The sequence below is a fragment of the Stegastes partitus genome, unplaced genomic scaffold, assembly GCF_000690725.1.
Source record: "Stegastes partitus isolate 25-593 unplaced genomic scaffold, Stegastes_partitus-1.0.2 Scaffold554, whole genome shotgun sequence".
Classification (NCBI taxonomy): Eukaryota; Metazoa; Chordata; class Actinopteri; family Pomacentridae; genus Stegastes; species Stegastes partitus.
The window spans coordinates 264,580-287,560 of NW_007578285.1; the positions used below are offsets into that span (position 1 = coordinate 264,580).

Here is a 22,981-nt window from a genome sequence, read left to right on the forward strand (position 1 = left end):
GAGCTACTTTATGTTCAGTTTTATACACAAAAACTGCAAATTAAAGAAAAACATCACTTTCTGCTGGAGCTGCTAACAACTAACGTCGTCTAAAATGTGGCCCAGAATGCACATTATTTTTGTATGAAGCCAAAAAAGTGGACAACTGGTTTAATCTTTAGCCGTGTGTTGTATTTTAAAAGCTTGTTATTTTATTCATTGTGTCAAATCATTAATTTATAAGTAATTAAGGCTGTCAGACAGATGCAGTGGAGTAGAAAGTTGAATTTTTCCCTCTTGAATGTATGGAGATACTTGAGTATAAATACAAACACCTAAAAACGTACCATCGGTGCTCTCTGGATCTCAGTATGTTGATAACAACCCAAAATCTAGTCAAAATCTCAAAGTTTGCAGCTAGTTTTCGTATTAATTTACTAATTATTAGCATAATCTGCTATTTTGTTTGAATGCAACATCCTCGATAACTTTAAAATTTCTTCTTTTGTGAAACAAAAGGCAGATTTTATAGAAAAAAACGTGTATATTCCTCACAGTATCTCGGTTTTCTGTACTACAATCCATCAACTATGAAATAACGTTCCGTTGACACCCGGCATGAACCGGCTGAATTAGTTTAGTTTGACAGATGTGACATTTGCAAGGCAGCTGGTCTCTAATAGGAAAATGAATGCAGGGGAAACATCTGGAAAAAGAACACAGCTGCAGATGTTTGAACGGATGGATTCACAAACACACACACACACACACACACACACAGAGTCATGCAGCAGCACAACAGGAAGGTGCAGGATGAGTTCAGAGCCACTTTACTCAACTTCTATGGACTCTTTTCTTTCGTGCAGATCTGACACCAGCACTCAGACTGACTTATATTAATGTTACATCAGAGCAGAGTTTGGAAACAGCGGCTGCTAATTTATGTGAGCAGACAGAGTTGGCGACGGAAGAGGGAGGGAGACTCCCATTAACATCCTCGCTGGAATGTCCTGTTTGTGTTTGCCTGAGATGGCTTCGCGGTAAATTCGACATAACTCATTATCACAAAATCATTAAGAGCCAAAAAAGCCAAAAACAATCAAGAGAAGGGACGTTTCTGTCTGTCTTTTTGTCTGTGGCTCTGGACAAATCATAGGAGTCACTGTGGGAGGATGAGGAGGGAAAGTGAAGGAAGGAAGGGAGGGAAGGAAAATACCTGAGTGGTTATAGGAGCACCAACAACCTAAAGAGGAAAGGAGCAGCAGCAGCAGCAGCAGCAGAAGGGAAACCAGGAGGGAAAAGAGGATGTACAGGTCAGACAGGATGAGCTGAGTCAGACGCCGGAGGACAGACATTAATAATACGGGTGATAAAATGAATATAAGCTCATGAAACCAAGCGTGGACGAAGACGACGGGACGCAGCGATGTGTTGTACCTGCACTGGACCGCCGCCGAGCTCCTCGTCCAGCTGAGCTCCGAGGATCGCAGACGCCCCGATTTCATCCTGGCTGGAGTCCATCCCCTGCCTGGAGACAAGGTGGATTTAGGTTTTTATTCATGCATTCAAACATAAAAGTGGAACAACACCTGCACTCACAATCCAATTAGATTAGCTTCTTGAATCAGCGTTTTGTCTCTGAGCTCTGACTCCTAAACTTGCTCATTTGTTTGCTTCAATACTCTCTTCATCTTCCACTTAGCAAATCCTCCAGCTTTTACCTGCATTCATTAGATTAGATTAGCTTTATTAGATTCTGCACCAGTTGCTTAATTTAACTTGTTAAATTCATGCTATTAAACCTGCAGTGTGGAGTTTTTGTCTCCCCCTTCTGGCAGTGAAAGTAATGACATTAAAACTGTTTGTGGCGTACCTTCGCTGTTGATAGCTCTGTTGTTTCTTCAGACTGTAATCCCTCCTCTAAGCATCAGATTTCTGTTATATATGGTACGTCAGAAGCTTTTCTTGGACACTTTCTAGGTTTTTGGCTTCAACATATTACTCTGAGTTGCTGCAACTAAACTCCATCTCCGTTGCTTCGGTTGCTCTGCTTTAAATCAGTCACTGCTGGGTGACATAAAACCATTTACTGTAAATAAAGATGGATGCCCCCATCCTAAAGTGTGCTAATCCAAAATGTATCAAAGAAGTAGAGCTGAGATGAGCCTTAATTATGCACAAGTTAAAGTCCTAATACAATTTAAATGATGACTTATATAAACATTCAAACCCTCTACAGTTGTTATGAATGGAGAAAATCAGCTCTAGAGACCAACATCTTTTTTTGAAGCAGGCTGTAATTGAGTTTATTTGTGGCCATTTTGAAATAGGCTTCTATGGAGGTTGACTTGCTTTTGAAACAAGCATCTAGTGGCCATTTCAGGAACTGCAGGTTTTCTGCATTGGCTTCATTTTGCAGCACCACTCCTGCTACTGATGCACTAATCTAATTTTATTAATATAGCACCAATTCACAACATATATCAACTCAAGGAACTTCACACTATGAGGTGAAGACATCGAGTCCTGCACTCCAGTTTTAAGACTGACTCACGTCACACTGTTCTTGTGTCCTCACCACATGTAGATGATGTGTCCACGACGTCCGCCGTGCTGGTAGTTGTACAGGATGATGTAACTGTCTCCTCCGTAGAACTGTCCATACGTGGACGGATCCACCGGGGCCTTGTCGGATCCTTCAATACGCCAGATCTATTGGGAAAGATAGAAAGAGAGTCATAGTCAGTAATGACAACAGGCCCCAACTGGTTTCTATTCATGCATGTACTCTTGAATACTGCACAACTCTTCAGAAGGTTATCAGAGGAATTAAGGCTGTAATTGGAATTGAACAAAGTTGGTAAATTCCCAAAGTGCCACTGAGACACTTCCAGGTCATCGTCATAAATCATGATTCTCTAAAATTGTCAAGCAAATATGGGCAGAAATTTGTGCAACCAGAAGCTGAATTAATATCTTCATATTTAATACAAAAAAAAAACTAGAACGCAAAATATTTCTTCAGTATGTTTTCTGATGAATAGTTAGTGATGAAAATTTTTTTAAATGACCTGTGATACGCTTCAAATAATGGCTTCTCTATGTTTTGAAGTCCACACAATTAATAAAATACAAATAAAAAATAAAGCAAAAATATATACATATATAATAAACGTAGTAAAACAAACTATTAATGCAGATGTGAAGTGTCAGTTAGACCTACACCTAACTACAAAATAATAAATAAATCCTCCAGAAACCTCTTTTTAGTTAGTGAAATGTTTGCAACTTATTCACAAAAGGTGTTTCCAACTCCCTTTACATGCAAAACTCAAAAATCACCTCAAGTGAGCATCAAGAAATTTGCGAAAACTGAGGAAATCTTTTCTAATTTTCCCATTTGTCTGATGCAGTACTTTAACTCTGAGCCTCTCACCTGCTTCTCGCCGCTGCCGTCGTCCACCATGCCGTGCTGGGCCGCCATGGCCGACGACTCGTGGAGGGTGGCGGCGTCGAAGGGCACCTTCTCGATCTTGGCGATGCTGTTGGCGATGTAGGCGACGCCCAGCCCCACCGTCTGGTCCTTGTCCCGCCAGTTCTTGAAGAACTGCTTGAAGAGCGGCGTCTCGCCCATCTCCGGCAGGATCTGCACCGACGTGTGCTTGGGGTAGCCCATCTTCTTGATGAACTCGTCCGCCGCCTTCATCGCCGCCTTTCGCTCGTCCATGTTGGCGTCTTTGCCTGAAGAGACGAGAAGGTTGGAATATTGAAGTCAGGATTCAATAAAACTCTAAAAGAAAATCATCAGAATGTCTTTAAAATCTCTTCTTAAATCCTACTTTTACTGAAGAGCCTTTCTTGATTTTACATGAGATTAATTTCTTTATTTCATTTATTATCTTTTAACGTTTCCTACCCTGCATTGGTTTTTATGGAAATCAGTTTTCCTGCCTTTAAGCTTTATGAGTTATTTGCTGCCAATGTGAAGCTCTTTGTAACGTGTCTTTGTAACAAGTGCAATATAAATAAAGTTTATTATTATTATTATGAAATGAAATGAAATGAAAAATACTTTATTTATCCCAGAAGGGAAATTCAATAAATTATTATTATGATTATCTCTGGTGGTATAAATAATTCTTCTGGGTGCATTAAGCATTAATTTCTGCGGAAAGTTGTAATTTTTTGCAACTATGAGCAAAAGTTTCATCGTGTTTGTTGCATTACAACATATAAATACATGATTAAGTTGAATTTTTAGAGTTTTTTTCAACAAAATTGGAGATATGACAGTTCATATTAGATGAATTACAAATAATATTGTTAACATCTGAAGAAAGACTTTTTTTCTGAAATGCACTTAAAAACCAACATAAGTAGATTGATGCAGCTCTTGTGTCTATAGCCAGTTAGCTTAGCTTAGCACAAACAGTCACTAGAAACCACTAGCTGGGCTACATGAATGTACACTTAATCCTTCCTGCACTGACCTTTCCAGACGAAGATCTTGCCGTCCGACCCGTGGTCCAGGATGAAGCAGTCGCCGGACTCCAGTGCGCTCTGAGCGAACGGGTTCTCTGCTGCCACCAGAGCGATGGTCATTCCTCCGCTGGCGTTGGACACCTGCAGGAGAAGATGGAGAAGAAGAAGAGAGATGTCAGGTAGAGGCATGAGGTGTGACTGTTTGTGAAACCAAAACACTGCACTGCCTCCTCCAGGACTTTCCAGGCTGCCAAATGTAACATCCCATAACATCCCTAAAATGACAAAGAATCAAACTGTGACTTTAACAAGGCTGTTATACAAAATCCCAACATTTTACCTCTTCTTTTTTTTAAAAAATAAGAATTGTATTTAAAGGTTTTCTGTTAGCGCAGATGAAGTCTATTATTTTTGGGGATTTTTTATTTTTATTTTCGTTCTTTTAGATTTTCACAGAAAAATTTACTCTTTTTTTTTTTTTTTCTAAAAACAGGTTAAAACATTTTTCCAACTCCTGTTTCTTCCTTCTCTTAAACATCTCTCAGATTTTCACCTCCATTTTTACTTCAGGTTGTATTTCTGTTTTTGCAATTAATAATGTTTATTAGCATTACAGTACATTACAGTGTCTGTATGTAGAGTAAAAACCACAGAGCAGTGCTTTTACTGCTGTTTTTGTATAGTTTTCTACAGACTGCACTAAATTGAAACAGCAAAACTATATATTTATAATACAAACAAAAATAATGGTCTTCAGTGAACAAAACTGATTAAAAAAAAATTCAGTAACCTACTTTTATGTTAAGTTAAAAAAGTAATTCTTTATAACAATATACATATTACATAAGAAAATAAAGACAAAACTACAACATGCGCTTCATTTCTTGCTTAATTTTTCACAGAAGCCACTGATGACACTCCAATGAGAGAATCCCAGAGCCCCAAAAAGCATTATCTTATGTACCAGAATGATAACGAAACATCTGTAAGACTGTTGACAGAGACCGCTAACTTCAAACAAGGTTCTTTTTTACTCTTTCTAATCATTTTTTTATTTATTTATTTTTTAATAAATGCCTAAAATGGTCAGATTTCCCAAAACCATCCCAACACTTATCTCTAAATTCTAGGTTTCTCTTTTTTTAATTTCTCAACAATTAAATTATTTAGTCTACTGTCCCAGGCTGCAGATTCTGAATCAATGACATGATGAGAAATAAAAGTCAAAATTTCAGGCTTTGATCTTTGATATTTTATGAGATATTGTCGTCCAGAGTCTGAAATTTCAATGTGACAATTTAAAAAAAAAATGTTTGTCTCGGAAAGTATTTCATATATCAAGATAAAATTAAACAGATTTCTTTATAAATATCAATATTTAACACTATTTAGATTTCAGACATATTACAGCTGTTCCAGCAGACGTACCTTGTACAGTTTGGCCCTCTTCCTGTTGGCAGCATCGGCTTTGATGTCGTCGGAGGCTCCAGCAGGCAGGTCCGGTTTGGGACCTAAAACCTGAAAACAGACGTGATGATTTAAATTTTTTTTAAAAAGCTGCTGCAGCAAAATCGGTTCAACTTTGAGCACGACTCTCACCTCCAGCATCTTCTCCCTCTCCATCCCCTCATCGCTGACGTAGACCCGAGCCCTGCCGCTGCGCTCGTTGTCACGGATACCCTTGGCCACCTGAGTCGCCTTCAGCTTCTCGAAGCGGTTGCTCTGGGAGCCGCACCACTGGTAGATCTCCTGAGCAGCGAGAGCAACGAGGGGAGGTCACAAAACACTTTGCTTGTCACTGTCACTGCTTCAGTTTGCTAAATGATGCACATTATGATGCATCTCTAGTGAAAGTCTCACATCTCCCAGGTCCAGGATGAAGCAGTCTCCCTGGTTGAAGCTGTCCCAGCTGACCGGCACCTCCGTTGCCCTGACGACACGCCGGCCTTTGACCTGAAACACCCGCTGGACCTGCACCTCGTTGGTGACGACGTGCTTGAACCCAGACGCAACGCCTCCTTTCTGGAACATAAAGGTCACGTTTTAAAAAATACTGCTAAAAAAAAGGGAAGTCTTTGTTTTAACTGGTATATTGGGACGTTCAGACCCTCAAAATAACAATGTTTTAATGTCACAAAATCTACTAACGCTTAATAATTGTAAAACTTCCCACGACCATAAGTTGACTTTACCATTATCTGACATGCAGCTACATGTGGTTCAGAAAACATCTGTCGTCAACTTCTGCTCAGAGGTGACGGCCTATTTTCTAAAAAATATTTCAACTCATAATCAGGGACAATTGAATCTACTTGTCCAATATTACAGATTCTGAATCAGTGACATGATGAGAAATAACAGAGAAAAAGTCATGTTTTTATCTTTAATAGTTCCTGAGATATTGTTGTTCAAACAGCCTCAAGTTTCAACGTGTGAAAAAAGTGCTGAAAGTGGGTCAACAGGCGATTTAAAAAACATTTAACTTTATAAGTATTTATACATCAAGCTAAAATTTCACGAATATCTTTATAAATATTGATATTTTATGCTGTACAATTTTCAGCTAAATCAGAGAAGGTTGAGCAGAAATTGTCCTTAAAATATATTTTAGATTTAAAAATAGGTTATATTGCGTTCTACTTTGTAATACATTTTTTTCTCTTTATTTGTACTTTTATCATCCTAAAATACCTACAAAGTCTTTTATTATTGCCTTTAGTTAAAATTGTACTTTGCAGAGCTCCATTTAAGGTCTTATCTAAGACAAAAGTCCACGAAATTGTGCTTTTTGCAGTGATAAATCAGGATTTTTCTTTGTTTTAGCTGATTTAAATGTGCATGAAGTGCTTTTGTTTCAGTCCAAGGGTTGTTTAACAGTATAACAGTGAAAGTATCTGTTTTTTTAATCTTTAATAATTCCTAAAATATTATTGTTTAAACAGCCTTAAACTTTAATATTCCAAAAAAAACATGCTGAAAGTGGGTCGAGAGGCAATTTAGACAAAAAGCACTTAACTTGAAAAGTATTCAACATATCAAGCCACATTTTCTCACATATCTTAACAAATATCTATATCTATTGCTATGGATGTTTTAGGCAAATCAGAGATAGTTGAGCAGAAATACCAAAATAAACAGATGCTGAGAGAGAAAGATGGTATTTTAATATTCTTAAAAAATGTAATGTTTTAGTAGAAACAGGAAAACTGGTCAACAAAATAACTGGGTTTTCTGTGTTACAGTGAGAAAATGTGAAACGAAACTTTATAAGAACAAGAAATCCCATTTTTCACATAATGTTTTCCCGCTTTGAGTTGAAAAAAGCCCAAAATGACCCTTAACACTGTGGTTCCTGCTGCAAATGTGACGTCTTACCATGTATTTGATCCCCGACTTGAAGTAGCCCAGGAAGGTTTTGGACTCGTGTCCCTGCACCTCCCGGTACTGGATGGGTTTCCCGCCCAGGAAGTCGTCCATCTGGACCGTAAAGATGGCTGCTGAGCCGCTCTCATCCTGGGTGCAGAAGTCACCTGTGAAGAAGGAACCACAGACCAGCTCCATGTTAATCCTGTTATCTCTCAGCTCATCGTCCTGTACCGCAGACTCACACTCTGAGTTGTGACGAAGCGAGCCGGAGAGTCCAGGTCGATATGTGGGAACGACGCCCGACACACTTTCATACATGATTCTATTTGTGGTGGCACCGTGTCGGCCGTCAGCATGAGGCAGGATTACATCAGTTCCTGTTTATCGGTTTCCACGATCGATGAGGCCGACTGACACCAGATGAAATCAATAAAGAGACGCAGACCTGGTTCTGCTTTCTAAAGACTGACCCAGTCAGACGCCTTCCTCACCTGCAAATACTCCAAATATGTCCAAAACGCAAATCTGATTCGTTACTTTAACTTAAAATAAAGACACCAACTGGAATTTTAATTTTAGGGTAAAAACTGCAGATTCACATTTTACAAACAAAGACAGTTTGTGTATAATAGCTCTGTTTTTATTTTTCATGCTTCATAATGCACATAGTATTCTAATTTAGGGTTATTTTTCTTTCCCATTTAATGCAGTGAAGTAATGTTTTAAAATTTGATAAGCATTAAATCAATAAACAAAAGTAAAAAAGTGGAAATGTGCAAATGTTGCTTCCATGTGGATGTATCAGGTCACTCAGTGGTGACAACATCCACAAATTCTGAATAAATAGTTTAACTTTTGAAACTTTAATACATTTTTACTGATAACTTTTAATACTATTATTATTATTATTATTAGTAGTAGTAGTAGTAGTAGTAGTAGTAATAATGATACTACTACTATCATTATTGTTGTTGTTATTTATTGTTATATATGATATATTTATTTTATATTTATTTTATCATTTATTTATTCATTTATTTAGTTACTTACTTACTTACTTACTTAGTTAGTTAGTTCGCACCTTTACAAATAATAACCAGAAATAAAAACAAGGTTAAATTAAGCTTAAAAAGTAAAATGAAGTTAAAGAAAATAAGGAGATAAAAGCTGCAGAAGTGCAAAACACTAAATGTCAACTTAAATGAACGCATAGAGGATGAGATAAGCTCAGATCGGGAGGATCTGCAGTTTTACAGCAGCAACTGGATAAACTGGACAAATGTAAGGACATCAAAAAGAAAGAAAAAGAAAAAACACTGTTGATATCGTACAGATCATTTTACTCATAGAAATTCACAGATTTCACTAAATGAGGACAGTAACGATGTCATACTGGTGTCATGGTTCACTCTGGGGTCAAGTTAAACTTTTGTTTCTGTCTCGTCTTCCTGTTTCTGTTGGCAGCTTTTATTTTGTCGCCTCATCTTCATGTGATTTTTGTGGGCTCTACTTCCTGTTGCTGTTTTGTCATCCTGATTGTTCTCTGCCCTAATTGTGTCTAGCTCTTCCCCATTACCACATGTGTGTATTTAATGTTTGCATCTCCCTTTGTCCTGTACCAGTGTATGATGTTCATGGACCGTTCCTGTGCCGTCTTGTCCATCCAAAGCTCCCAGCTAAGTGATCCTTCGCTGTGATTTATTGTTTGCATGTTTTTTTGGACTTGAAGAGAGGTTTTCTAGCTCTGATGAGTTTTTGTGTTGTATTTTACTTTTTGTGAATGCATATTTTTGTTCACTTCCACTTTTGAGTCTTGCGTTTGGATCCTAAACCTGAGTCCTGTCAACAGGATTATTCGATATGTAGGAAAATAGTGATACTGCACAGATTTTTCCAATTATTAGAGATACATTTTTGTGTATGTACACAAAAAAATCGATATCGTTCAGAGACTTTTTAAATGTGCACTGTAGATTGCTTTTATTTTCGAATAAAGGCAAAAAAAAAGACGGATTTAAAAGAAGTCATGAGCTGTTTCTGCTCATTTTAAAGCTGAAGGGTCCTGATGGCAAAACCACGGTTACATTTAAAACAGCCAGAAAAGCTCCACATGAGGATCTAAAGCTGGGAGCTGGTTTCTGGCTTTTCTAGCTTTAAAGGTAGAATATAAAAATCAAACAGGGAGCCAGTGGAGAGAAGTCAGGACTGAGGTCGCCTGTTAAAACCAGTATGAAGCTAAACTGCTGCGTTCTGACCCAGTTGCAAATAAGAGCGACTTCTAATTTATGCCAGAAAGTAGAGATTTTTTACTGACATTGCTGCTTCTACTCATCTTAAACCCGCCTTAAAGATGTCTGAAATTCAACTGTATCTTCAGAAGTCGTAGCGTTTTCCTCGTTGTCGTAGAATCATCTGCTGAATTTGCTCACCACTGAGCCGTTTGACATTTACGACCGCGCTGCTCGGCGAGCCTTCATCACCTGACTCACTGTTTCAACATCTGCAGTAAATATTGCAGCGCAGCAACTCTGTCCAGTGGAATAACGTCGTAGGAACCTCGTCTGCCCTGTAGGTCAAACAGGACCGGAGCTGCCCTGGAAAACTGAGATCATCCACTCTGGGTTTTGCCACGTGCATGGAAACAAGAAAAAAATGGAGCAAATGCATCCAGAAACGTTTCTCTCTCGTTGCTTTAAAAGTTATTTAAATGTAGTATCAGATTATGACTAAGATGTTGTCATTTTTATGTGTTTTTGTGAACAGTTTGCACGTTTAACGCTGATTTTATGTTGACAGTTTTGATTTTTTTCAAAAGAGAAAAACCACAAAATAGCATCCAACTCAAATCCACCTTCAAATATAAAGACAAGTCATATTTTCCTTTTACTCTTCACATGTTTCTCTGTAGAAACACAGCACAGTGGTGGAAAGTAACCAAGTACATTTACTCAAGTATTATGCTTCACCACTTGTACTTTACTTGAATATTTCCATTTTATGCCACTTAAATATTTCCCTCTGACAGTTGTGGTTTCTATTTATTAGAATATTTTTCACGACGAATAATATAACACGCTTTAAAAATGCAACACAAAGATTAAACCAGTCGTTTCCAACATTCTGGACTTCTTACCAAAAAAAAGTGTGCAGGCAGAGTCTCATTTTAGATGAATTGTTACGGCTCCGGTACAGTTTCTGAATATAAAACCTGATATAAAGTAGTTTAAAGTAAACCCATCTACTGCAGTTACAACAGTAACATGCTGCGGATGCACTGATGCTTCATGAATAATAATCTAATAATGATTTATACAACAATGTATCCGTCAGAGGGAACAAAACTGCACTTTTACTTCATATTTTTTCACCATGTGCTTTCATTTAAATTAGAGTTTTCATGAAGGAATGTGACTTGTAATAGAGTATTTCTGCTTTTACTGAAGAATCTAAATACTGCCAAAGAGAGAAACTGCATCCTCAAAATAACGATTTTTTTTCCTTCTATTTGTCTGACATAGGTTTATTTTAATGATTGATGCAATATCTCACCGAATATCAAAACTTGTGTGCAGCAGAACTTGGGAGGAAAGAAGAGAAAAATCTAAGCAACCCCTCAGATTTATCTGCTGTCCCTGAATATAAAGTAGTTCAAAGTGCAGCAGCTGCAACAGCAACATGCTGCTTCACTATTAATACTCTAATGGACACCACATATATTATTATAACAATCACAGAGACCAAACCAGAACTCTAGTTTAATGGTTTTAACCATATTTTGCTGCTCACGCTGATGTTCTTCTACTTATGTGTGATGTTTCATGCAGTATATTAACGTATGAAGCGTTAATTTGCAAAAACAGATAACTCCATCTTCACAAACCTTCAGAAAACCCACTTTTCCATCATCTACCTGAGGAAATATCAAACTTAAGTTATCTCTATTTTTGTCATTTCTACTGAGTCAAATCCACTCAACTTTAGTTTGATTGATATCATCTCAAGCAAACAACAAAAAAAATAAGTTTTCTGAAAATCTACAAAATTGGAGTTATCTGTTTTTGCAAATGAACTCTTCATATTTCTACAATCTGAATATTTCTTCCTCCACCCAGGTGCCACCGTCTGTCTGCACTCACCCAGCCAGAAGTGGAGGTCGAACTGCAGGTTCCCGGAGCGCTGTTTGATGGTGTTGAGGATGAGGTAGGCGTCTCCGGTGTAAAACCCCCCGTGGAGGTTCTCCGGAACCGGCACCAGGTCGAAGTTCTCCACCCTCCACACCTGCAGGCCCGGCTGCTGTCCGGCCAGCTCGAACTGTGGGTGCTGCGCTGCCATCCTGCCTGCTGGGAAAGAACCACACAGAGCAGATTGAGTGCTGCTGCTGCTGCGACGAACCCTTCAGAGAGCCGAGCAGCGACTCCCTGTTTGGGAGGCTTTTGCTCCCGAGGCCACTCCCCTCGAGGCTGTTGTCATGGATACGAAGATAAAGTTTGGGGATATAGTTAGACATTAATGCTGAGCAGAGTGAGTCACTGGTGCACTGTGCTCAGGGTGTTTCCTGCAACAGGAAGCGCTGGCAGCTATGACTTTAGTCGCAGTCATAACTGTTATGAGAAACACTGTGTATGCATAACACAGACGGCTGCTTTACTGATAAGTTTCCACCTTTTTTAACTTAAAAACACAGCAGCATGCGCCCACTAGTGGAGGGAGATGGAGCAAATCTCTCTTATGCGCACATAAAATAGTGCATTTTTACTTGACAAAACAGGCGAGGTATAGGTACAAGAACTAAATAAATACATCTGTTTCTGGAGAATTCCTCACTGAGCTAAACTTCAGACTCCCTCTGAAGATAACTGAACTTCTGCTCCATCCATTCAGATCAGTTAAACTCAAATCTTTTAGGCATATTCTAAGTTTTATGGCTTGACTTGGATCTTGTTAAATGCCTGTAAAACCCCCCAAAACTCCACCACCGTGATGCCAAAATCATATTAGTCCAATATTTTACTAATGAGTGGATTTTGTCGCCAAGTGCTTCGTCAAATCTCACATACGTTGTCACACATAAAACAGTGCATTTTCACTTGACATAATGTGCTAAAGAACTAAATGGATATGTCTGTTTTTGCAGGATTTATTGCTAAGCTGAACTTCAGACTCCTTTTGCTGCAAAACTTTGCATTCTAGCAAAGTTTTATGACTTGACTTGGACTTGCAGGACCTATTGAATGCCTGTAACCTTAAACTAAATGGATATGTCTGTTTTTGCAAAATTCCTCACTGAGCTAAACTTCAGACTCCCTTTGAAGAACTTCTGCTTGGTCCATTAAGATCAGAAAAACTCTAAACTTTTAGCAGCAAAACTGAATTTTCCACATGTTATGACTTGTCTTGGGTTTACAGATCTTGTTAAAATCTAAAAAAAATACTAATTCCAATCATTTAAAACAAGTGGAGTTTTTTTTGTTCCCTCCCATTGTCGCCAAGTGCTTCCTCAAATCTCACACATGCGGTATCTTGTCACCAGTACATTGTCACTTGAACAATATAAGCTAAGTAACGAAATTCATTTGTCTGTTTCTGCAGGATTTATTGCTGAGCTAAACTTTGGACGACCTGTGAAGATAACTGAACTTCTACTCCACCCATTAAGAGGTATGAAACTGCATTTTAGTCCTGTTAAATGCCTGTAAAATCTAAATAACTCCACTGCCTTGATGCCAAAATCATATGAATCCAATATTTCTCCAGAATTTTGCTGATGTTTAATCAGAGAAATGTCCTCTTGTAGCCAGACGTTAGCCAAAAGTATGTCAGCCATGTTCTATGTGCACTCAGATAAACAGATAATAGGAACATCAGCTGTCAGACAACTGTCCACTCACACACACACACACACACACACACATACATATATCAAGCACTTCAGTCCTATCTGACAGCACATGAAACACATGGCGCCTGATCAAGAGTTTCAAGTAGGTGTCTGTGCTGGACTATGAGCGGCTGGCTGCTCTGTAGCACGTGTGGATGTTTGAGATGTTTAAAATGGGAGTCGAGCATCCTGTTAGAGTCTTTGTTGCGGGTGTCTGGCAAGTGTTTGCAGAACAGTTAATGAAAGAACAACGAGCCAGACAGCTGCTGCTCTGACATGCTTGACTGTCAATGGATAGATTAACTGGATGAATTATAAAGATGATGGTGTGATATCTGTTCTTTAAAAGATGCTTTAGCAAAAGTTTCAGCACCAGACTGAAAGAAAGTTCACTTAGTGATCTCCGATTATGATGCACTTTGAAGAAAACACTTATTATAATGTCCTTAAGAAATAATTCAGGACTGTGCTTATTCCTAATGGACTATATCTGCATTTTGTTTTGCTGTTTTCACTTAAGTGAAAGATCCTGTCATCAGATTACACAGTTGGTATCATGAAGCAACACTTTGGTAAAATATGCAAAAGATCCTGATGCAGATTTTAACCCACACTGACTCCAACATCATATTAACTGCTGGTTAGGGGAGTAAACACCACAGTTAGAGTGTAAACAGTTTCTCTGAAGTGATTTCTCTGTAAAAGGGGTTTCTGTAAAGCTTCATGGTCCATTTCGGTCAAATGCTTCCACTTACTCACTCATTTAAATGCTCTCAAGACATTCAGACCATCAATGCGTCTTTACTGTTGGTTAATAAGCCTCCCAAAAAGCCCAAGTTTAGGTGTTTTTTTAAACTAGAGGTCACGTAGTTCAGAATGAACACAGAATCCAGTTTTTCCACAGGAATGCTGCTTGGACCTGCTGCCTTTCAATTTGCATGACTAACCGTCCACACTGCAGCAAGAATCGCCCATTCTTCTGAGCGACCGTCTGCCCACAAACATGGCAGGAATCTGCTGCCGACCCTGAAACAGGGAAGTGGCTCAGAATCCGATCAGGCCAACAAATGTGGGGTTCCTTTTTCCATATTTGAGCTCTTCTCTTATGTAACAGCCAGACTCGGTGCGCAGTGTTTTGCAGCGATGGAACGAGTCAAAATGGAAAATCTGGACGACAATTATTTTAACAGGCAAAGCTCTCAAAGTTATGGACATATTTTGTCACTTTTCCGTTGCTGGCTGGTAGATTTCGGACACAACAAGGGAACTAAACATTCAGGTGGCTCTCGGGGTCAGATTATGAATATTTAAAGTTCCATCTGACTTCACACAAAGCGTGCACACAAAGTCAAAATAAACATTTAACAGGAGTCATATGAGGTCGTGCACCATCTGAAATTCTATTATACTGCTTGTGCGTCCAGATTTGGCTAAATAAAGAACAAGTGAGGCTGCAGGGAAATTCCTTAATGTTCAATTCTAAAGTAGCTTTGTAGAGTTTCCAAAAAGAAGAAGCTTGAAAACTAAAAAAAGTCAGACAGGAGGGTGGCAGCATCTGAAGCCACACAGGACGACTTAAGTTAACGCCAGGAACACACAGAAAAGCAAAACTGATTAATTTATGTTTAGTCATCAACTAATACTGGTCACATTGAATATCACCAGCAACTTCTGGGTTCTCTGCTAGATTATGAGGAAGTTTTGGTGTCTTATGATAGTTTACATACTGATTTTTCACAAGGAAGTAGTCAGACATCAAGTTCTGAGTCATGAAAATAGTGAAATGTGGTAACTCCCAATGTTCCAGTGCAGTTTTCAAGAATAAAAAGTGGAGATTTTTGGTGCAACTTTATAACAACAGTGAAGAAGAAACTGTTTCTAATGTGGATGTTTTCTTCTTCTTTGATCATCGAGTGCATCGTTGTTTATGTCAGCCTCAGTCCGTCTGTTTTCCTACAGCCAATCAAGGAACCATCAGCAAAAGTTCCTGCTAATCGGACGCAGTGGGCTCGATTGTCAAGATAAGAACTTCAAATAACCCGTTAAACAGTAACAGTGAAATGCTGCACCGGAGCACTTAATGATGTTCAGTGTATACAGACAGAATGATACGATGTACTGTAGGGTCAGGGGGTTTATATGACATACGTATATACTGGGAACTGTTTTTGCTGTCTGGATTCTTCAGGTCAGGTTTGAAAGTCAGAGGACCAGCTCAAAAATTTGGAGAATTTGTCCTTTTTATAGAGCTGGACTGGACCACTGTAATAAAGTTGTGATGAGACTGATACCGCTTTCAGGATGCAGGATGCAAAAAGCCGAGCTTAGCATGAAGACGTAAAGGTGCGACATGTAACAGTTTTACTTTTAAAGATCAGTTGCAGCGGATATCCTCATAAAGGAAAGTTCAGGACACTGTTGTGGCGACTCTTGATGTCATTCTGCTCCCTCCCCAGGTAGTCTCCTGCCCCATGACCGGAATCCATCTCCACTGTTTGGAGCTGTAGCTAAGAAGTGTCTCCTAATGGGTGGACTTTGAAGCACCCTTGTTTTGCTCTGCAGAATCAATGAGCTTGGAGAAGCAGCACATGAATCAGTGTCGCAGGTTCCTTTGGGAGTGAGGTCTCCTGGAGTGAACAACAAGGACTATCGCCACCAGCTGCAGTCCAAGATGGTGGAGTTGAAGTTTGTCTGCATGATCAGAGACTCAACGGAGAGCTAGATGAACACCATCGAGTAACCTGGCTGGTCTGCAGGTAAGGAAACACGAGACGGAGCTGAGAATGCTGGTTAGCAGCACCGGCTAATGTAAAGCTGAACAAACCCTCTTTGATGTCATCCACAGGTTTCCTAATTAGTGGTTTTAAAGCTCAGGGTGGAGGCTCCAGCTGTTAGCATCTTGGCAGCACCTGACTCTTCCTAACTCCAGGCGAATCCAACAATGAGCAAAGACGTCGGGTCAAGGGGGGCCATACAAACATCTCACGGTCATGTTTGTAATTATGCATAACTTTAAGCAGGTGAGTTATATAAAAATCACCCCTTGTACAGTTTTCATGAACAGGGAAATTAGCTATAGAGACCAAAACAGTCTTTCATACCAAGCTGTGAACATGGTTATTTCTGCTGTAAAGTTGGATATTTTAACATGAGAGTCTATGAGGATTCACTCGCTTTTGGAACCAGCCTCAAGTGGCCATATGAGGAACTGCAGTTTTTGGTTATTATGTGTTTGCTAGTTTTTAGCTGTGGTGGTTATGACTTAGGTAGCAGCAATCCAACTTTTAAAATATGCACCTAAAGCATCTTTCTGTCCAAACTTTTTACTGGGACTTACTCTTTGTATTTATTCTCACACCACAGTTACTAGTTACTCAAGAAACAGTAAGAAAACACAAAACGAACATTGTCTGGAACGACATCTTGTTTTAACATTTCTTGTTTCAGATTAGCTTTCTGCTAAAGATTAAACAACCTGATGTGTTTTTAGAGTGACTGGTAATTGCATATCTGTGGACAGAGTCAGGCTAGCTGTTTCCCCCTGCCTCCAGTCTTTATGCTAAGCTAGGCTAATGTCCTCACCATTGATGATGTGAGTGACCAAAGCTGGCATCCAATATTCCCATCTGGTGACAAAGCATGTAGGAGAGAACTATTACTACGTAAATGTTTGGGAAACTAAAACAACTGTGGTGGCAAAATACAATGGCACTGTATTGTTAAGCAGCTGGTAATAAATCATTAACTTCTGCTTTATTATGCTGCAGCCATTCCTTAATTTGAACCGTCACACCCAGGAATCTGAACACCGCCGGCATGCAGAGATCAGAGCGAAAGGATGCTAAATAATACAGAGATGAATGTACAGTAAAGACTTCATCTGAAACCTTGTCACTGTAGGAAACATACAGGACGATGCTTAAAACTGTCCATTACGCAAATATTTAGCGCGATGGTGTCAGTTTTACGACGTGTATCCCAGTCATTCCTTGCTGTAAATGTTAAAAAGCAAGCTGCATAACTAGTTTTCTCAACATCTGAAAGTAAAGCTGCATTTTCTTAACAATTCCTGAAAAGATTTTTCTTCCACACTCACAAACATTTCACTTGTGAAAAATACCACTTCTGCGCAACGTCTTATTTTGAAAATCATAGCCTCTGCGGCGTTAAATAAATAAAGACTGTGATCTTCTCATCTGATGGAGAGAAAAGCTGCATCTGTTCGTCTTTGACTTAATAAAGCAAACATCAGAGGGGATGCAAGAATCAAAGCCGGTATTGAAACTTTAACAACTTGCCACAAGCGTAGATGATAAATAACAAACACACGAGTAAAGGTTAGAGGGTAGTTTGGGAAACAGTACGTTCTTTATCATATTTGTTGATTTTATGAGTGCAGCAGCTGACTGAAACAAGCATTAATGTCCTGGGCTGCCCCGTTTCGGATAAAGTGACTCAAGGAGGGCTGGTTTGTTTGACTCAACACACCCACAGGCTTAAATAAGAACAGGTCACATGACTGTTGGTCAGCATGTCTTCACAGGGGGAAGCAGCTGGTGTCTGCAGCCCACCCCACACTGCTGCAGAGGCATGCAGCCAGCCTGTACCCCCCCAAACAAACATGCACCGAGTCCGTCATTCCAGCCTCAGTTGTTCAGTCCCCTCCCCCATTTTTCACCAGCCTCTCTTTTGTTGTCTGCCTTTGCTCGAGGCCCCACTGAAAACTGTTCAGCTAGCAACAGGGGATTCATACGACGAGGAGTAACGCCGTACTTAAGCCCTTGTGATTTGCCTGCTGATGTCCCACTTCAAAAACAAGCTCAGAGCGGTGGAAAATCGGGATTTCTGGGCTGCAATATAGCAGCACGCTTGTCATGGAGTTTCTTTCGAAAGAGATTCCTCCTTCAGGACGGGGGCTTTCTGATGACTCATTTTCTCCATGCATGCCACTCTCAGCCTCTTGAGGGCAGATAACGCTCCGGACAAACTCTGCTTCCCCCTCTCATGTGTTTGCACAGTGTAAGACAAAGAGAATCCAAATGACTGTTTATGACTTTGTAAATAACATCCCTGATATATGGGTGGTTATTAAAGGATAAGAACAGGTTATTTCAGGAACAGTTTACCTGAAAACACTTCCAGGAAACAGCCACAACTCTTTGGCCTGCATCAGTCCAGTCAAGCATGTAAACTTAGACTGATTTTACTTGCAACGCATCTACAGAGTGTCTAAAGTATTACCTCATCCTTCCTGGTTGGCAACTACAAAACCATATGTGTGTTTTGAGTAAGAGGTGTTGCCTTATTTACACAACTGGAGTAACACTGACTATGTTCAAGTCTGAGAGAAACCCCACCAACTTCTCAGAGTGCCAGTAAATATTTTGAGCAACGTATCGCTGTGGTTGCGCACTTAACTAGGCCATTAACGTGGGCTTCAATAGATGTTGTGGAAGTTTTGGTCCCATGGAGATGATGCTACAGCCTAAAAAAAGCAATCATTCGAGGTTTGTTCCAATGCCACGCCCAACAATAACCAATGAAACTGTCAAAAAATGAGCACACAAATGAGCGATTTCTGATCCACCACCTCTGTTGTTAAGGTTTGGTGAAGTTTAGCCACCATTGTTAGAAGAATCCAACTTTGCCGAAGTCACAGACTTGTAGTGATGTGATGATGCACAGGCCAGAAAACATCTTGACATTTTTGGTCAAAGTCAAGGTGATTTCTAGGCAATGTTAGATGTGCTGTACAGTCATGTGAAAAACGTTTATTACATGGAAATTCGCAACTTTTTCAACATATTTCAACACATAAATAGTAGCGTCTATAGCCTATAGTATACCATGTGGTCATTTTCATTCCACTTGGAAAAAGTAAATACATCGTTGGAAGTTTTAGTCCCATGGAGATGATGCTACAGCCTAAAGAAAGCAATGTTTGAGGTTTGTTCCAATGCCACGCCCAACAATAACCAATGAAACTGTCCAAAAAAATGACACAAATGAGCGATTTCTGATCCAACACCTCTGTTGTTAAGGTTTGGTGAAGTTTAGCCACCATTGGTTGAAGTATCCAACTTTGCTGAATCCACAGCAATCAGTGATTTGATGATGCACAGGCCAAAAAACATCTCAATATTTCTAGCCAGTGTTTGGTATGCTGTACAGTCGTATGATAAAAGGTTATTACATGGATACTCTCAACTTTCACAACATATTTGAACGCACTAACAGTAGAGCCAAAAGATAAGGATGGTATACTCCAAGAAATGGCACAAAACACTAACGTTTTGTGGTCATTAACCACATGGAAACAGTAAATACGTTATTACAGCTTCAGATCCTTAAATTAAAATTATGGGTTCCAGATTATGTACCAATGATTAGAACCTCCTCGGGGATCTTATTTTAACCTCTGACATGCAGGAAGAGTGAAGGAATTCTCAAGGCCTTCAGAATAAAGCTAGTGGATGCTTTTGAGTCCGAAAGGGTGTTTAAAGACGATCTCCAAATGATTTCAAACATGTAATTTTACCAGTTTGTCAAAGCAAACTCAGCCAACAAGCAGACTGCTTGATGCAAAAAGAAAGTCTCTATGAAGCGTAAAATTCATCACAAGATCTGCATTAAAGTCTGTTGGTGAAAAAGTGCTGCATCCAGAGTCAGAAGGACATTGTTCAAATTTGACTTGTATGAGAAATATGCAAAAACAAACTTTGAGGAAGAGGAAGAGATCAGGACTTTAGTGGTAATGTGATCTGTCGAGTCAAAGATAGAGCTGTTTGGCCACACTCGCAGCAGAACAAATACTGTTTTTCAAAAGCAGAATGTCACACCAACTGTGGAAATGTTCTGGTTTGGGGTTGGTTTGCTGCCTCAGGGACTGGGCAGGCTCCAGTTACTGATTCACCTATAACATTTTGCATCATATCAAAGAATGCTGGCAGGTAACGTGAGGCCATTTGCCTGAAAGCCAGAAGGGGATCTTTTAACAAGTTAATGATCCTAAAACACGCAGAAAATCCACCACGGAATGGCTCAAATAGAAGAATGGCCTCGTTAAAGTCCGACTTTGAATCCAATTTAAATGTTGCAGGAAGATTTGAAATGGAAGCAAACCCTCAAACATCTCGTAACTGAAGGAATTTTGGACAAAAGTGCTCGAAAATTCCAACGAGCTGATGTCAGACACTGGTGGACGAGTGTGCAAACCGCCTACGAGAAGTTATTTCTGCTAAAGGGGGCGACGCTAGCTTCTGATAGCAGGGGTGTAGTTACTTCTTTCAGCAGAAGAATGTTACATCTGTTGGATAAATGTTGTGGGCACCATTTCAAAGAGAGTCAAGTTGTTTTTGTCCGAATGTGCCTAAAAAAAGCCAAGAATTTTCATTGAATTAACTTATTTTTTTCACATGACTGTATTCGAAAGTGTAGTGGGGAGATTTAAGCTGCTGAAACAATGATTACAGGGAACTTCGACAAAGTCATTCTTATTGAATGTAGAAATCTTTTGACTTGCAAACCACCAAATTAGTCTTTCTTGTGCTCGCATGTAAAACTACTGCTGTAGCAAAACAATGACACACGGCCTCGGCTTTTGAGGACACGGAGGAGATTTAGTGCACGACTTTCCTGACCGCGAGAGACTGGCGATGCAAACTTAACCTATGTTTAAGTTTAAATAACACAAGACATGCTGTCATCTTTCGTGTAAAGCAACGATCGCAGCCAAATCGGGATTTTCTGGATTTTGAAGCTGACGGCGAACTGGAAATGTTCCCTTGATGATGTATTTTCTATAAAAATTTCAGTCTAAACAAAGCAGCTTAAGTGGTAAATAGAGAGACTTTTCTTGTTCTAAATATGGAGGATGCAAAGATGTGCAGACACTTCCTCAAGTTTGGCCCTTCATAATGCATGCACATAGCTGTTTGAGCTTATAAATCTGAAGTGGGGTGCAGTACAGCTGGTGCATTCAGGCATCCCATAATGTCTGAAGTGAGGATCTGACATGGCTCATTCTGATTGGTTAGGAGACGTCTATCTATATCTGTGTCTCACACAAGCAGCACGGTGTCTGACACACTCAACAGCCTCATAACGGGATGTTGTGACTTAACTTACTCAAAACAGAAACTCTATTTGATGGTTTCTATAGCAACCACAGACGGAGAATCTCACAGTTTTTATCTGACATGCTCAAGCTGACTCTTTTTTTTGCAAAACTGAGCCTGTTGCATAATGTTTGTTTGGGTTTATTGTGTGTCACATCAGGGAAGTTTGATGTGAAAGAACGTGAGCAAGTCTGTGGCCACATCATGCAGGGTTTCTATTGGCTGCCCTTATAAGGAAGATTTGCGCAGCACTTTAATCCAATAGAAGCTCAATTTGGTTCTTTTTCTTAATGTCCTTCACAAAGAAGGAAGTCAGAGCAAATCAAAAAGCAGAAGATTCTACAGTGTTATTTAGAGTGAACCCGTTGTTCCAGTCTGGAATAACGGGCTTTGACTGAGGCATTAAATTACCGTGCTGTAATCTGTGCCACAGGCTGCATTGTGTCTGCGTAAAGCGGGTCGGGCCCTACCTGAAAGCGGAGGTTGTGATCGGGGACGGACGGACTGACGGACGGGCGTGGAGCTGAGTGAGCCGCGGTGAGAGGTTCCAAGCTGCAGCGGGAGCAGAGAGGCGTCGAGTCGGCGGAGCGGCGGAGCGCAGAGCCGCAGTTTATGCTGGTGGCCCGGGACACTCCCTATGACCCTCCCCTGCTGCTGCTGCTGCTGCTGCTGCACCGCCTGCAGAGAGGGGCGGACAACACCTACCTACACAACCAACCAATATATCTACCTATATATTAACTGTGTCATAAAACTATATACCTGTTTTGGTGTGACATAAAAACAGAAATTGTGTTTTTGTCCCATATTGTTGGGTTTATTTGCTGTGTTATTTTCATTTAGACTTTAGGTGCTGAGCTTAGGTGTTGGTTTCTCTGTTGCAGTTTTATTTAAAAAATAAAATAAAAAAAATCTATAGGTGTTTTCTGCTTTGCAATGCTTGTGTATTTATTCCCAGTCACCACGGGCACTTCCGGCCACGACATCCACTCAGGAGCTCACAGAACAACACTGCCGCTGTCTGGTTCAGCTGCTCCAGGATCCGCAACAAACCTGCTCCAATCACGGTAATGCAAAGTGTGCAGGGCGCATGCGCAGATTCAACACATGCAGTAGAAACCCATGGTGCATTCTTACGTAATACTACTGCTGGTAGTTC

General features: G+C 39.9%; 1 protein-coding gene and 1 long non-coding RNA gene across 6 annotated transcripts in view; one reads left to right on the forward strand and one right to left on the reverse strand.

Moving 5' to 3' along the window:
* Positions 1-22,829, reverse strand: part of gsna (gelsolin a) — a 30,544-nt gene extending 7,715 nt beyond the window's left edge. The window contains exons 1-11 of one of the 4 annotated variants that reach the window (XM_008288346.1): positions 22,293-22,753; positions 11,964-12,164; positions 7,837-7,991; positions 6,322-6,483; positions 6,061-6,210; positions 5,890-5,979; positions 4,470-4,602; positions 3,416-3,720; positions 2,558-2,691; positions 1,417-1,507; positions 1,196-1,222 (exon numbers count right to left, since the gene is read on the reverse strand). In XM_008288346.1, the coding sequence (XP_008286568.1) occupies positions 1,196-1,222; positions 1,417-1,507; positions 2,558-2,691; positions 3,416-3,720; positions 4,470-4,602; positions 5,890-5,979; positions 6,061-6,210; positions 6,322-6,483; positions 7,837-7,991; positions 11,964-12,159 (1,443 nt within the window). In that variant the 5' untranslated portion in view covers positions 12,160-12,164; positions 22,293-22,753. Of the gene's footprint in view, positions 1-1,195; positions 1,223-1,416; positions 1,508-2,557; positions 2,692-3,415; positions 3,721-4,469; positions 4,603-5,889; positions 5,980-6,060; positions 6,211-6,321; positions 6,484-7,836; positions 7,992-11,963; positions 12,168-22,292 lie in introns of all 4 variants that reach the window. The other 3 variants (XM_008288347.1, XM_008288348.1, XM_008288349.1) reach the window with 3 other exon arrangements.
* On the forward strand, positions 13,231-22,738 carry LOC103362084 (uncharacterized). 2 transcript variants are annotated; one of them, XR_520438.1, is made up of 4 exons: positions 13,231-13,485; positions 15,665-16,461; positions 16,551-16,725; positions 22,256-22,738. It is a non-coding gene; the product is annotated as an uncharacterized LOC103362084 (long non-coding RNA). The 2 variants fall into 2 exon arrangements; XR_520439.1 differs by having other exon boundaries at positions 13,257-13,485; positions 16,162-16,461.
* Positions 22,830-22,981: the final 152 nt, after the last annotated feature.